At 47.4% G+C, this 14384-nt stretch overlaps 1 protein-coding gene across 3 annotated transcripts in view; it reads left to right on the forward strand.

The window, feature by feature from the left end:
• Positions 1-14384, forward strand: part of GOSR1 (golgi SNAP receptor complex member 1) — a 53585-nt gene that overhangs the window by 32755 nt on the left and 6446 nt on the right. For 2 of the 3 annotated variants that reach the window (XM_060259533.1, XM_060259532.1), the window contains exon 7: positions 4857-4886. The exons of the other annotated variant lie outside the window; for it this stretch is intronic. In XM_060259533.1, coding sequence (XP_060115516.1) covers positions 4857-4886 — 30 coding nt within the window. The remainder of the gene's footprint in view (positions 1-4856; positions 4887-14384) is intronic. 3 annotated transcript variants of the gene reach the window in all.

Raw genomic sequence — 14384 nt, forward strand, 5'->3', positions numbered from 1 at the left:
CCAGGTCTGTTCCACGAAAACGATTTTATTCTAATTATTAAGTAGCCCGGAAAATCTACAGCTTGTGACTTGGTTTTCTACCCAACTAGTATTTATGGATAAATTTGTTATTTGTTAGCATCTCCCGTCCCGTATTTGTTAGCATCTCGCACCCCGTAGTTACTCAGGCTCGAGTTGGGTCACCCCATCTCAAAAATATATATATAACTGACCTGCAGAAGGTGCAGAAAATGACAACCCCAATCATCAAGGGGTTAGATCATCTTTCCTAAGAGGAAAGGCTGATAAGGGGTGTAGAGTTTTTTAGGTTAGACAAAATATGATCGAAAGGCTGTATAGAACTACGCCTAGAGAAAGTGCATAGAGATTCCCTCCTACCCTTTCAACTTGATACCATCCAGTGCAGTCAGTTGGCAGAAGGTTCAGGATGGACAGGATAACAAATGTAAATAACACACATAGAATATAATTAGCTGATGGAATTCACCGCTACAGGATGTGGTGATGTCTGCTACCTAGGGTAATCATAAAGTACAGTTGGACAGATTCATCAGGGGAGGCTTATCAAAAGCAATTAACCTTGTTAAGTAAACAGGCCTTGCAGAGGCATCAGATTGGCTATCGCTGGCGACAAGATGCAGGATTAGCAGGACCTTCAGTTTGGATATCCCTCTTCCTGATTCCTGACTTAACAAGGAAGCAGCTCTCAATTTGTATCTTAAGTGCCGTCAAATCACTTCCGACTTACGGTGGCCCTATGAATTAACAGAAAAGAGCAAAAGTCCAGTAGCACCTTAAAGACTGACAACATTCGTGGCGGTGGATGAACTTTCATGAGTCACCACTCACTTCTTCAGATATATCTGAATCTGAAGAAGTGAGCGGTGACTTGTGAAAATTCATCCCCTGCCACAAAGTTTGTTAGTCCAAAATACCAGATTCCAAAAAACCTTTATTGGCGTAACAAAATTTTGTTAGTCCTTAAGGTCCTACTGGCCTCTTGCTTTTTTCTACTGTTATAGACAGACTAACATGGCTACCTATCTCAATCTATGACTTAATGCCCTCCTAAACAAACTATCGTTAACGGTCTTGTTCATGCCTTGTGCACTGAAGCCCTTTATGGCTTCTTTGATTGACTCAATCCATCTCCTGTTGGAACGTCCTCTTTTCCTGCTGCCTTCCACTTTTCCTAGCAGCGTTGTCTTTTCCAGTGACTCCTGGCTGCTCAGAATGTGACCAAAGTACGATAGTCTCCGTTTAGTCACTTGAGCTTCGTAGGGGAATTATCAGCATTTTAAAATCTGTTTCCATTCACGTATTCCTCCCCCACACACCGGGCAGCTGCAGTGAAGCAAACCTTCTGCCCATACCTCTTTGAGCCTCTTCCACCGGACAGTTTCTGGAATCCCCCTTAAATAACGAAATTAAGCAACGAAAGCTGACTACGAGGTATCTTCAGACAGCCCGCTCTCAGCAAAGAAGCAGAACAGGGCTCTGTGTCGTGGCGAGGAAGTCTTCACAATTAGAAAACCGCACGACCTAAAAACCTGCTCGGTGCCTCTGACCAAATTTCACTTCCGTGCAATAGCTGCAACTGCTTTAACTCTGTGCGGAGCTGCTTATCTGCCCTGCACTGCAATCCCTCCCCACCAGAGCCGCTCCTGTGGCTTGTGTAAGGCACCCGTGGGGGTTGCCTGGCTCCCAGCTTAGTGGCAGCTTGGAAGGAGGTGGGGCTTGTGCCCACCAGGGGTAACTGCAAAATACCTTGAGCCATCCCCATCCTCCTCATTCATGTTGAAGGGGGGAAATGGGGGGGGGAGGCGTCTCCTATGCTAGATGATGAAAAGGTCTGTCTGCAGAAGTTATGGACCTGTAGGCTTCTAATTGGCCTGCTGGCTAATTCTGTTACGCTCTTTATTTCTGGTGCACCAGCAGCACAAAGTGAGAAAGAGCCTTCCCTTTTCTGGTTTCCACCTGCCTTGTTGCCTGAGAGCAGTCCAGAGCCGTCTGAGATTTCTCCTGACTCGTTAGCTTCTTTTTCTTTGTCAAACGACTGCAGGTTGCCAGAAAAGAAAAGCTGTCTCATTGTCTTGATTTTTAAGTACATGTGCTTCCCATTTCCCCCACTTTCTCTCTCTCAGCATAAGAATAAAAAACAGTTAAAAATCCTACTAGCACCCCCCTCACTCTCTCTCTCTCACACACACACACACACACACACAAATACACACACACACACACACACTGCAAGCACACTCTCTCTCTCTTTTCCAGGCTTACCATCACCTTAAACTGGCAGCTCTGCTTTTCTGTGCCAAATGAAGCTGTTTTAGTGCGTCTCCAGTCTAGCTTTCCCCCAGTTCTCATGGCTGAGGCACTCTTCATAGTTCATCCCCCAAAGAGTTAATGCTCAAGTCATGTAATTGCCCAGCCGCAGGGGAGTCCAGCCATGATAGCCTCTCCATTGGGAGCTCAGAGGAGTGTTTGTTGCCGGGGTGCAAGTGTTAGCCTCCATTCTGTTTGATTCTTTAATGACCATTATTTCTCCTGGTGCACAAGGTACATTTCTCTCATTTCACACAGTGTGGGAAGCTGGCTGAGCAGCCCGGCAAAACTCAGCCCTCATAATTTTCTGTGCACCCAGCAGAATGCTTAGGATTGACTTAGGGCAGTAGAATAGCTTCTGGAAATAGTCCGATCAATGCCTGTTAAAGTCACCCTATCTATGAACATAGGCCAGAGAAGCCAAGAATGTGGGTAGCAAGTTCCAGGTCTGGACAGGAGGCGATTCCCAAAGGTAGATCCAGGGAGGTTTATCCCTTTTAGTTCTGCGGGAGAACATAAGAACATAAGAGAAGCCATGTTGGATCAGGCCAACGGCCCATCAAGTCCAACCCTCTGTGTCACACAGTGGCAAAAAATGTTATATACACACATACACTGTGGCTAATAGCCACTGATGGACCTGTGCTCCATATTTTTATCTAAACCCCTCTTGAAGGTGGCTATACTTGTGGCCGCCACCACCTCCTGTGGCAGTGAATTCCACATGTTAATCACCCTTTGGGTGAAGAAGTACTTCCTTTTATCCGTTTTAACCTGTCTGCTCAGCAATTTCATCGAATGCCCACGAGTTCTTGTATTGTGAGAAAGGGAGAAAAGTACTTCTTTCTCTACTTTCTCCATTCCATGCTTTATCTTGTAAACCTCTATCATGTCACCCCGCAGTCGACGTTTCTCCAAGCTAAAGAGTCCCAAGCGTTTCAACCTTTCTTCATAGGGAAAGTGTTCCAGCCCTTTAATCATTCTAGTTGCCCTTCTCTGCACCTTCTCTAATGCTATAATATCCTTTTTGAGGTGCGGCGACCAGAACTGCACACAGTACTCCAAATGAGACCGCACCATCGATTTATACAGGGGCATTATGATACTGGCTGATTTGTTTTCAATTCCCTTCCTAATAATTCCCAGCATGGCGTTGGCCTTTTTTATTGCAAACGCACACTGTCTTGACACTTTCAGTGAGTTATCTATCATGACCCCAAGATCTCTCTCTTGGTCAGTCTCTGCCAGTTCACAGGGGGAGGGGAGGGGAAAGCAGCTGAACTAGACCTTTGAGGCATGAATGATAAGCAGAATGAAATGGTAAGTGCAGGGAGAGATCACAGGAGTGACAGCCAGGAACAGTGAGCACCAAGTTAGCTGGTTGCCCATGCAAATGGACTTTCAGGTAGCAGGGGTTGACAGGAGCCAGGAAGCAGAAAGGAGCTGGCTGAAACAACACAAAGGGCTAGAAGCAGCACTGGAAGGGCCCTCCCTGCCCCATTTCAGCCAGGCAATGCAAACAGCACCCTTGGTATGGTCTGAAGTTCTGTTGCTCGCTAGAGTAGTGTTGTGATGCAGGCGGGGAGAGGATGGCCCCTTTTTGAAACGTTTTAACAAAATGGCCAAATTCTATCGGATGTGGAGGATCAAAATTAGACAGATTTAAAGGCAATATGTTTGTGCTTGCCTGCCCTCCCCCCATACTGACAGAGCTGTTCAGTTTACATCAAATATTCTTAAGATTCTCGTCGCCTACTCTTCTGTGCCATTTTGCAGTATTTAAAGGCAACATTGCACGCGGCAAAATAGCACTCTGTTTTGCTTTACTCTGTGCTTAAGAAATTAGGCAAAGGGAACGTGTATCTCGTGCCGGCATCTTCTCTGCTCTAAGGAAATATGTGAAGGGGAGAACTTTGTAAAGGGTTTGCTGTCTTAGGACTATTCTGCTCTCATAGAAAGGCATGTTAGTTGTATGTGCTTGGGAGTAAACCTCCGAAAGAGTAGATCCTTACTTTGCAAATCAGAGGCAGAATCCTTCCCTGCTCTCAGGAGGTGTTCTTTGCACCTACAGGCTATAAGGTGGGGTGAGAGCTACTGCTGAGTTTGGGAAGAGGATGGTTGTGGCATCCCTCAGTCCTTCGCTGCTGTGGTGGTTACGTCTGCAGTCGGTTTTCCCTGTCCAGATTAAACTAGCAAACAGTCAGCGCTTTAGACAGGCCCTTTAGACAGCCAAGACATATATAGCTAGAGGAAGTCAATGAGCCAGCTGAGCGGATAGGGTGCTGCTGGAACCCTGGTGGAAAATGTATCTGCCTTGAGGGACTAAGAGCCCCCCTATTGAATCTCAGCCACTCTTGATACTAGCTGCATGCTGCCTGGGCACCCTTCCTATGGGCAGCAAGTTCCATAGGTTCTGAATGTTCTGAGAAGGAAGTGGTAAGATGTGCCAGTTCATGAGCTGAGAGCAATTCCCGGGCCCACTGTGAACACTGTTTCTCACCCAAATTTTTCTCTTTTCTTGCTTTCAGTTCCGACCGGCTGATAGAAGAGACGATAAGGTAGGACCTGTTTCTCCCCATGTGTTGCTAACCTCATCTATTTTACAACTCGTGCACACAGAATTGACTGCAGGGAAACCTCTTGAGAGTGTGCGTTTCCACAAAAGTAAGGCGCTCCATCCATTTAACAATGTAAGCTGTGATGCAGGGCTTTTTGGTGGCAGAGAGAGGGACAGAAGTGGTCCTGGGGACAGTGCCTTAACAGTAGGCCTTTTTCAAGATGTCTATGTAGGTGGTGTCATAAGACATGGAAGTGAGATTAGAGAAACCTCGGACAAAGCTTATTCTGGCAGAAGCAGACTGTGAATGATTGAGAAGTTAGTCTGGGTGGATTTACCTCTCGGTAGCATCAAGTGGCGCTCAGGATTTACAGACGCAGTCCTGAGTCCTTTGTTTCAGGACCTCCTTTTTTCTACAAGCATGTATGATGGCCCCTATGCCTATCAGTAAAACAGGAGGATGGGGCCACCTCAAGCAAAACTGTGTTTTTGGCACATTTGTGGTGGGGCTCCCCAAACTTGGGGAAAAAAATCATAAATCGAAACATCATCATATACCCAGAAAGGGAGTAGGAAATACAGATGCAGAGAGAAGGGGATAACACACACACAGAAGATGACAACCAGTGTAGGAAAGGGTAAATAAGGCCACACACGCAGAGTAGATGATGAAAGGAGGGGGGAGAGATGGTCCGGTGCTCCATAGCCCCCTCTCTGCCCCACCTGGTCCGTGGTCCAGTTTGCAGGATCTTGGATCCTTCTCCATTGAGCAGATCCGATTGAAAAGCCCTTTGTTTGTATACGAAGGCAGCCCATCCCTGGTTCTGCTTCCACATTGGCTGCACCTTCTTTCCTGAAGCACACGGTAAGTGCCCAGGGAACTAAGTGCCAGTAGTGCTGTGGCCCCTGTGGTCACCCCACTGTAGAGCCTTATCTGAACAGCTTTAGTATCCTGGAGGGAGGGGGTGGGATTAGGTTGGGAGGGGCGGGGGATGCAGGCTGTGGCATTTAGATTCCCTAGTCCTAACTGCTCCCGATCTTGTAAGTTTTTAAGGATTGTGAACAGGGCTTTTTTTTTTGTAGAAAAAGCCCAGCAGGAACTCATTTGCAATTTAGGCCACACCCCTGATGTCACCATTGTTTCACACACGGCTTTTTTGTAGAAAAAGCCCGACAAGAACTTGTTTTGCATATTAGGCCACACCCCCTGATGCCAAGCCAGCCAGAACTGCATTCCTGCTAAAAAAAAAGCCCCTGGTTGTGAATGCTTGAAAGCTGTAAGGGTCTTGGGAAGGCAGGCAACGATTACCACTGGGAAACATGCTTCCTCTCATCTAGTCGATCAACCGCTAAGATTCTTCAAGTATGAAGGGGATTTAGCCCAGAGCAGTTAATAGGGATGAGTGAGGTGAGAGGGTGACACAGCACCCCCCACACAAACACTGTCTTGTGGCGCAGGAAAAGAGTGTCCTTAGCTTGTCTTCTCCACATCTCCAGTGTTGTCCACTTTTTCCTAACATCTGGTTGCTTTATTAATTAAAGCTTTCCTTTGAGCCTGAAATGCTGTGCAGCAAAAAGGCGGTTAAGGGATTAATAAACGGGCAGTATCTGTTGTGTGTGTGTGGCAAAGGCACACGAGTGGGAGCATCTCTTCAGACACCTCTGAATTCTTTCTGGGTTCTCAGTCCTTCGGCTGCAGGGCCCGCATCATGGCAGGCTCATCTCTGCTGCTTTTATTTCCCGATTCAGAGCTCCAGGCAGCGGCAGGGCAGGCAACTGGATTTATATCACCTGGTTTCCAGAGTAGTCTAAGCGAAACACCCTTGAGAAATGGGCGCCTGTTTTTGTGTGCTCTCTCCCCCGCCAACCTCCCTCCAGTTCCCTTTTCTTCACTGTAATTGCAAACATTTGTGTATGCGGTTAATTGGAAGTTGCGCTGCTACTGATGCCTTGGGGAATACCTCTATGAGAAAAATCACCTTCCTCTTAATGAGTCGCCTTGTCCCACATCACCCCGTTGGAGCACACAGGGATTCTGCAGGGTTCGAGCTGTGCCAAGTCATGGTACCTCAGGCGAGGGAAACACAGAGGGCTCAAGCTGCCTTCCTGGTTGAGGGCTTTTCCAAAGATCCTCCAAGTGCCTGGGTGGCGCACTAGCTGACCTTGGGGCAGCCCCGGGTGCTAGGAGAGGATTTCACCACGATCCCCCTTGATGTGTGGAGTCCCCCAAGGGGCAGTCTTCTCTCTGATGTTTTTTAACTTCTATATGCACCCCCTCACCCAGCTGATACGGAGGTTTGGGCTGGGTTGTCATCAGTATACAGATGATACCCAGCTGTATCTGTGGATGGATGGATGGATGGATGGATGGATGGATGGATGGCCAGATACCACCCCAGCTTCCTTGGTCGAGCATCTGAAGGCCGTGGTTGAATGGTTGAAACAGAGCAAGTTGAGATTGAACCCATCTAATAGGGAGGCCCTGTGGTTAGGCGGGATGGGATTGTTCAGGGTTAGGATGCCAACTCCTGGCTCTTGATCATATACCTTTAACACCAGTTCCAATTGTCAGGAACCTGGGTGTGCATTTGAATGCTTCCTTATTAGCAGAGATCCAGATTGTAAACGATGCCAGACTTCCGTTCTTCCAGCTATAAAGACAGCACAACCGAAGTTATAGTGACCAAATAACTAAGAATGTATTGAAACAAAATAATACAAATATATTCAGTAGAACACTAAATAGCAATAATAATTCCCCAGAAGTTTCACAGTTCCATCAAAGGAGTCCCAATGAACAGGTCGACTTGATTATTCCTGCTTCGAATCCTCTTCTAGCATAGGGTGCTCCAACCACATATCTCAACCAAAGGCAAAAGCTCACAAAAAAATATCAAAGTGTTTCTGATGCGTCAGTAAGTTGCAAAAAGCTGCAAAGCCCACAAGATTCTTTTTCAGTGCGTCCAAAGACTGCACATAGAATTCCCAGTGGACCAATGGGACAGAAAGTCTCCAGTAAGATTTCAAAATGGCACTTAAACTCCAAAAGGCTCAAAAGGTTCTTCCAGCTATGCCTGGTCAGGCAACTGGCTCCCATCCTGTCTTGCCACAGTGGTTCATGCAAGGGCCACCTCCAGATTAAACTACCGTAACTTGCTCTACACGGGGCTACCCTTGAGAGTGATTCCTCCGCATGCAGCCAGCTGAGTGACCTTGGGTCAGTCATGGTTCTCTCAGAGCTGTCCTCTCAAGATCAGTTTCTGTCAGAGCTCTCTCAGCCTCACCTACCTCACAGGGTGTCTGTGAGGGGAGAGGAAAGGAAGGAGATTGTAAGCCACTCTGAGTGGTGGGGTATAAATCCTTCTTCATTGCGACAGTCCGCTAATTGCAAGAACATTTGGTGGGGGCAGTTGATTTAAGGGCTGTGGAAGCAGGTGGCATCAAAAGAAAGGTCTTCTGTGCAAGACCTCCAGGATTCTGGAGTGTTTTCTCCTCCTGTGGCAGCAGTACTGGAAAAATGCCAGTCATTAGTCTGAAACAGACCCAGACAGACAGACCAAGAAGTCTCCCTTCAATCTTCATCTCTTTGCCTGTGTTTCCCCTCACAACAACCCTGTGAAGCAGGTTAGACTGAGATTATGTTACTGGCCCAAGGTCACCAGCAAGCTTCTGTGGCAGAGTAGGTATTCAAACTTGGGTCTCCCAGCTCCTAGGTTGACCCCTCCAGCGCTCTGGCTCTTCTTCTGGATTTGTCCCTCTTCCTTCAAGCATCAATCAACTAATCTCCCCCACCTCCCCAGTGTTTTTCTGAGTCATAATTATCGCTCTTCAGGGTATCAAATAGTTACAAGAGGCTGCAGAATCTCTCCTCTTTGCTGATTTGCAACAAGCTGCCCAAATGTAAAATCATTCACTGATTGGGGTTTAGAACACTTGGAAGCAATTGTGCTGAGCTTGGAGCGTGAGCTTCGCGTGAAGATTCCATCTTGCCTGGAAATGATGAGCTGTGTGTCTGAAATGTCTTTTCCCCTCAGCTCTAGCACTTCTGTCCCGCTTCCCTTCTCCCCTTCCAAGTTAAGTTTTAGTTGTAGATTGCTTGAATATAATGCAGCATTCTGCTTGCTTATGTCAACAAATACAAGTTTCTGCTTCAGGATGTCGGATGGCATTCTCCGCTTCCAAGAAAGAGTCCCACCAAGCATAGATGTGTGGTAGCCAGTGGGGGCACCCTGGATCATCAGCTATCAGATGTTAATGTTGACTTTCACCAGATTTGAGATATTTAGCATAAGAACTAAAGAACCCTGCTGGATCAGACCAGTGGTCCAGCTAGTCCAGCATCCTGTCTCACACAATAGCCAACCAGGGCCTCTGGAGGGCCAACAACAGGGCATAGAGGCTGAGGCCTTTATAAAAACATCAGAAGAACCCTGTTGGATCAGACCATAGTCCAGCATCCTGTCTCACACAGTGGCCAACCAGTTCCTCTGGACGGCCAACAATGGGACATAATTGCTCTGGTTGCCATCCTGACCTGGATGGCCCAGGCTGGACCAGCTCATCAGATCTCAGAAGGTAAACAAGGTCATAGTGCTTGGAAGGGAAACCACCAAGAAAGTCCAGGGTTGCTATGCAGAGGCACGCAACAGCAAACCACCTCTATTCCTTCTTTGCCTTGAAGACCCTACAGGCTACTATGAGTTGTCTGTGACTTACCTGTCCTCCCCACCACAGCGCATTAGCTTGTTACAATCCAAAGGACTTCATAACACTTCCACAGGTTTACATAAGAACATATGAGAAACCATGTTGGATCAGGCCCATCCAGTCCAACACTCTGTCACACAGTGGCCAAAAAAACCAGGTGCCATCAGGAGGTCCATCAGTGGGGCCAGAACACTAGAAGTCCTCCCACTGCTGCCCCTCCCAAGCACCAAGAATACAGAGCATCAATTGCCCCAGACAGAGTTCCAACGATACGCTGTGGCTAATAGCCACTGATGGACCTCTGCTCCATATGCTTATCCAATCCCCTCTTCAAGCTGGCTTTGCTTGTTCAAGAGGGGATTGGATAAACATCTGGAGCAGAGGTCCATCAGTGGCTGTTATCCACAGTGTAGTGTTGGAACTCTCTGTCTAGGGCAAGTGATGCTCTGTATTCTTGGTCCTTGGGAGGGGCAACAGAGTAAAGGTTTATTGCAACAGAAGCTTTTTAATAATAATAATAATAAATTTTATTTTATATCCCGCCCTCCCCCGCCAAGGCAGGCTCAGGGCGGCTCACAGGACATGGTATATTCCATGATTACAATAAAATACAGTTTTTGCAGATAAGATGGTGGTTTTCATTACAGTGAGCACAGGAGGAAACATATACTTCTTTGTCCCCCCACATCTCTCCTTTGCTTTCTTGATCTTTGGTAGAAAGCTCCTCTTTGTCTCCCTCAACAGTGTGCCAATTCTAAATACATTTTTAAAAAAAATTTGGTGGAGGGAATTGTTTCTCCTGGACTGAGGAAGCACGGAGCATTCTTTGCTGTCTCCTGCACAAACACCTTGTTTGTCCCGCTGTCTCCACTGTGGCAGCTTTCCTTGAAATGAAGTGGAACAAATGGAAGGTTCTGCTCCATGCGCTGCTCAAATGACGCGGCACTTCCAGTGTCTCCCTGCTTCCTCTCTGGCTCCTTCAGTGCTTTATCGTGGAACACGCAGGCAAGCTATCTGTCATTTGCTTGTGCTTTATTTTTATTCACGTCCTGGGGGAAAAAAGTAGGTTTTTTCTTAGTCCATCAGGCTGCATTAAGCCCAACCATCCCAACAGGCAGAGAAGGAAATGAGAGTGTGAGGCTTCTTTTCAGAAGGTTCAGCTGTTGAACTTGACTCATGCAACTAACTGAAGAAGACTGCAGATTTATACCCTGCCCTTCCCTCTGAATCAGAGACTCAGAGCTACTTACAATCTCGTTTATCTCCTTCCCTCACAACAAACACCCTGTGAGGTAGGTGGGGCTGAAAGGGCTCTCCCAGCAGCTGCCCTTTCAAGGACAACCTCTGCCAGAGCTATGGCTGACCCAAGGCCATTCCACCAGTTGCAAGTAGAGGAGTGGGGAATCAAATCCGGTTCTCACAGATAAGAGTCCGCGCCCTTAACCATTACACCAAACTGGCTCTCCTGTGCCCAACACAAACTGGCACACACAAGTGCAAAAGCTGGGCAGGGGAGAGAAGGAATGCCCCCCCAAGTCCCTCTTTGTCCCCACCCTTCCTAGAAAATTCATAATCTCTTCAGACTTTCATTAACTTGGTAACATCATTTTCTCTTTGGAGCAAGAGGCAGCAGCCAGACCACAGACCTTCTGATTTCTCTCAAGGAGTCAGAGACTCAGCATGGGTTCTGTAAGGGAAGATCTTGCCTCACTAACCTGTTACATTTCTTTGAGGGAGTGAACAAACATGTGGACAAAGGAGACCCAATAGATGTTGTTTACCTTGACTTCCAGAAAGCTTTTGATAAAGTTCCTCATCAAAGGCTCCTTAGAAAGCTTGAGAGTCATGGAGTAAAAGGACAGGTCCTCTTGTGGATCAAAAATTGGCTGAGTAATAGGAAGCAGAGAGTGAGTATAAATGGGCAGTCTTCGCAGTGGAGGATGGTAAGCAGTGGGGTGCCGCAGGGCTCGGTACTGGGTCCCATGCTCTTTAACTTGTTCATAAATGATTTAGAGTTGGGAGTGAGCAGTGAAGTGGCCAAGTTTGCGGATGACACTAAATTGTTCAGGGTGGTGAGAACCAGAGAGGATTGTGAGGAACTCCGAAGGGATCTGTTGAGGCTGGGTGAGTGGGCGTCAACGTGGCAGATGCGGTTCAATGTGGCCAAGTGCAAAGTAATGCACATTGGGGCCAAGAATCCCAGCTAAAAATACAAGTTGATGGGGTGTGAACTGGCAGAGACTGACCAAGAGAGAGATCTTGGGGTCGTGGTAGATAACTCACTGAAAATGTCAAGACAGTGTGTGTTTGCAATAAAAAAGGCCAACGCCATGCTGGGAATTATTAGGAAGGGAATTGAAAACAAATCAGCCAGTATCATAATGCCCCTGTATAAATCGATGGTGCGGTCTCATTTGGAGTACTGTGTGCAGTTCTGGTCGCCGCACCTCAAAAAGGATATTATAGCATTGGAGAAAGTGCAGAAAAGGGCAACTAGAATGATTAAAGGGCTGGAACACTTTCCCTATGAAGAAAGGTTGAAACGCTTGGGACTCTTTAGCTTGGAGAAACGTTGACTGCGGGGTGACATGATAGAGGTTTACAAGATAATGCATGGGATGGAGAAAGTAGAGAAAGAGGTACTTTTCTCCCTTTCTCACAATACAAGAACTCGTGGGCATTCGATGAAATGCTGAGCAGACAGGTTAAAACGGATAAAAGGAAGTACTTCTTCACCCAAAGGGTGATTAACATGTGGAATTCACTGCCACAGGAGGTGGTGGCGGCCACAAGCATGGCCACCTTCAAGAGGGGTTTAGATAAAAATATGGAGCAGAGGTTCATCAGTGGCTATTAGCCACAGTGTGTGTGTGTGTATATAATAAATAATTTTTTTTGGCCACTGTGTGACACAGAGTGTTGGACTGGATGGGCCATTGGCCTGATCCAACATAGCTTCTCTTGTGTTCTTATGACCCTGGGAGCCATTTCTGCTTCACACGTGCTTTGGAGGGGCACTCATCAAATGGAGAGGGGCTGCTTGCCATAGGGAGTGAGCACATGACCTGTAGCTTTCCTACATGTGCACAAAGAACTGCTTTTCAAACACACCTGTGGTTTGGGAGCTGCTTGTCCTGTGGCATAAGCTTAGGCTGCAGCTGGCAAAAACGCAAGTCCAAGAGCATCTGTTCTTTCGGGTCTTGATCACAGCAGCCTTCTGTCCTGTACTTGCTCATGTGGGAAACCGGGGCCACATTAACTACAATGCAGATTGTAGCCAGGTCACTTTGAGCACAGAGCTGCAGGTGTTTGTCACCGTGTTCTTGCTGACCCCACCCCCAGCCTTTTCCCTCTTCCCCCCCCCCCACCCCCGTCCCTTGCTGCTCCAAATGGGAGGTTGCAGGCTTTGTTCTGCAAAAGGCTTCATTCAGCTGGCCTGAGTAACTCGAAGATTTTTAATTGGCTTTTTCAGGAGAGGCTTTTGCGTTCAAGCTTTTATTCCTTTCTTAATGGATTTTGTTTGTTTGCTTGCTTTAATAAATGCAAGCGAGAGCATCTGGCAGCGTTTTGTTCATTGCAGCTTAGAGTAGCAATTGTGGCCTTTTGCAGGGAGCAAGCCTGAGATGTATTTAATGTTTCTGCTTGGCAGAGGGCCCTGTGCTCAGCTCCATAGGTTGCGTGGGCATTGCGAATGGGCTGAGAAAGGGTGTCGCTCAAATCGCTGCTGCGGGGTCATGTAGTGGTCCCAGTGATGGGCTGTTTTTCAGAACTTTGTCATTCCAAACCTTCATATTGGAGGGAATACTTAGGGTATTTAGGGTATGATGATGGTGAGAATTTGGGGATGGCAGGAGAGAAAACCCCTCTTTTGGATAAACAATTGGAGCAGAGGTCCATCAGTAGCTATTAACCACAGCATATTGTTGGAACTTTCTGTCTGGGGCAGTGACGCTCTGATTCTTGGTGCTTGGGGGTGGGGGCACAGTGGGAGGGCTTCTAGTGTCCTAGCCCCACCTGGGTGTTTTGGCCACTGTGTGACACAGTGTTGGACTGGGTGGGCCATTGGCCTGATCCAACATGGCTTCTTTCATGTTCTTATGTTTTCTCCATGGAGGCTGCCAGGTCCTAGTGATGAATCAGGCTTCCACTGGTTCAAGTCTCACCCCGCAAGGAGACTTTAGGGATGCTGCTGTTTCCCCCATCTCGGTATCATTCACCACCTCCTTCCATCATGGCCAATACAAAGCTAAGATCATTCAGATCGCCGAGATAAAGTTTATACAGAGTGCTTTGAACACCTGGGATGCGTTCCAGAAGCGCCTAATAATGTTTCTATTGATTCGTCAAAACCAAGCAGTGGGGGGTTTTTTTCCCTGGGCTGTACAATTTCCGAGTGCGGGCGGGGGAATGGCTTTGTGTGTGATTAATGCTTTCTCATCTGGGAGACTCCTAATAGAAAACTGGTGCATCCGGAAAGACAGGCTTAAAACACATCCTTCTCCCCTGCGTTGGACAGGCAGGGAGCTGGCTGCCTTGGAGGAGAGGAGCACTGAAACCAGGATTCTCTTCTCCTGCCTCTGCTCTGAACCAGTACCGGCCCAGAAGAACCCGCTTTATGATTCCCCCCCCCCTCCATGAACCTGTCATCCAAGCCATTCATCTTTCCCTGAGTATTTGGATAAATCACCTCTAACCCATCTCCTGCTTTACACAGAAAGTGATTAAAATGCGGAATTTGCTGCCAGAGGATGTAGCGATGGCCTCAGGAATAAACAGGCTTTAAAGGGAAATG

This window comes from Heteronotia binoei, chromosome 18 (genome assembly GCF_032191835.1).
Source record: "Heteronotia binoei isolate CCM8104 ecotype False Entrance Well chromosome 18, APGP_CSIRO_Hbin_v1, whole genome shotgun sequence".
Taxonomy (NCBI): domain Eukaryota; kingdom Metazoa; phylum Chordata; class Lepidosauria; order Squamata; family Gekkonidae; genus Heteronotia; species Heteronotia binoei.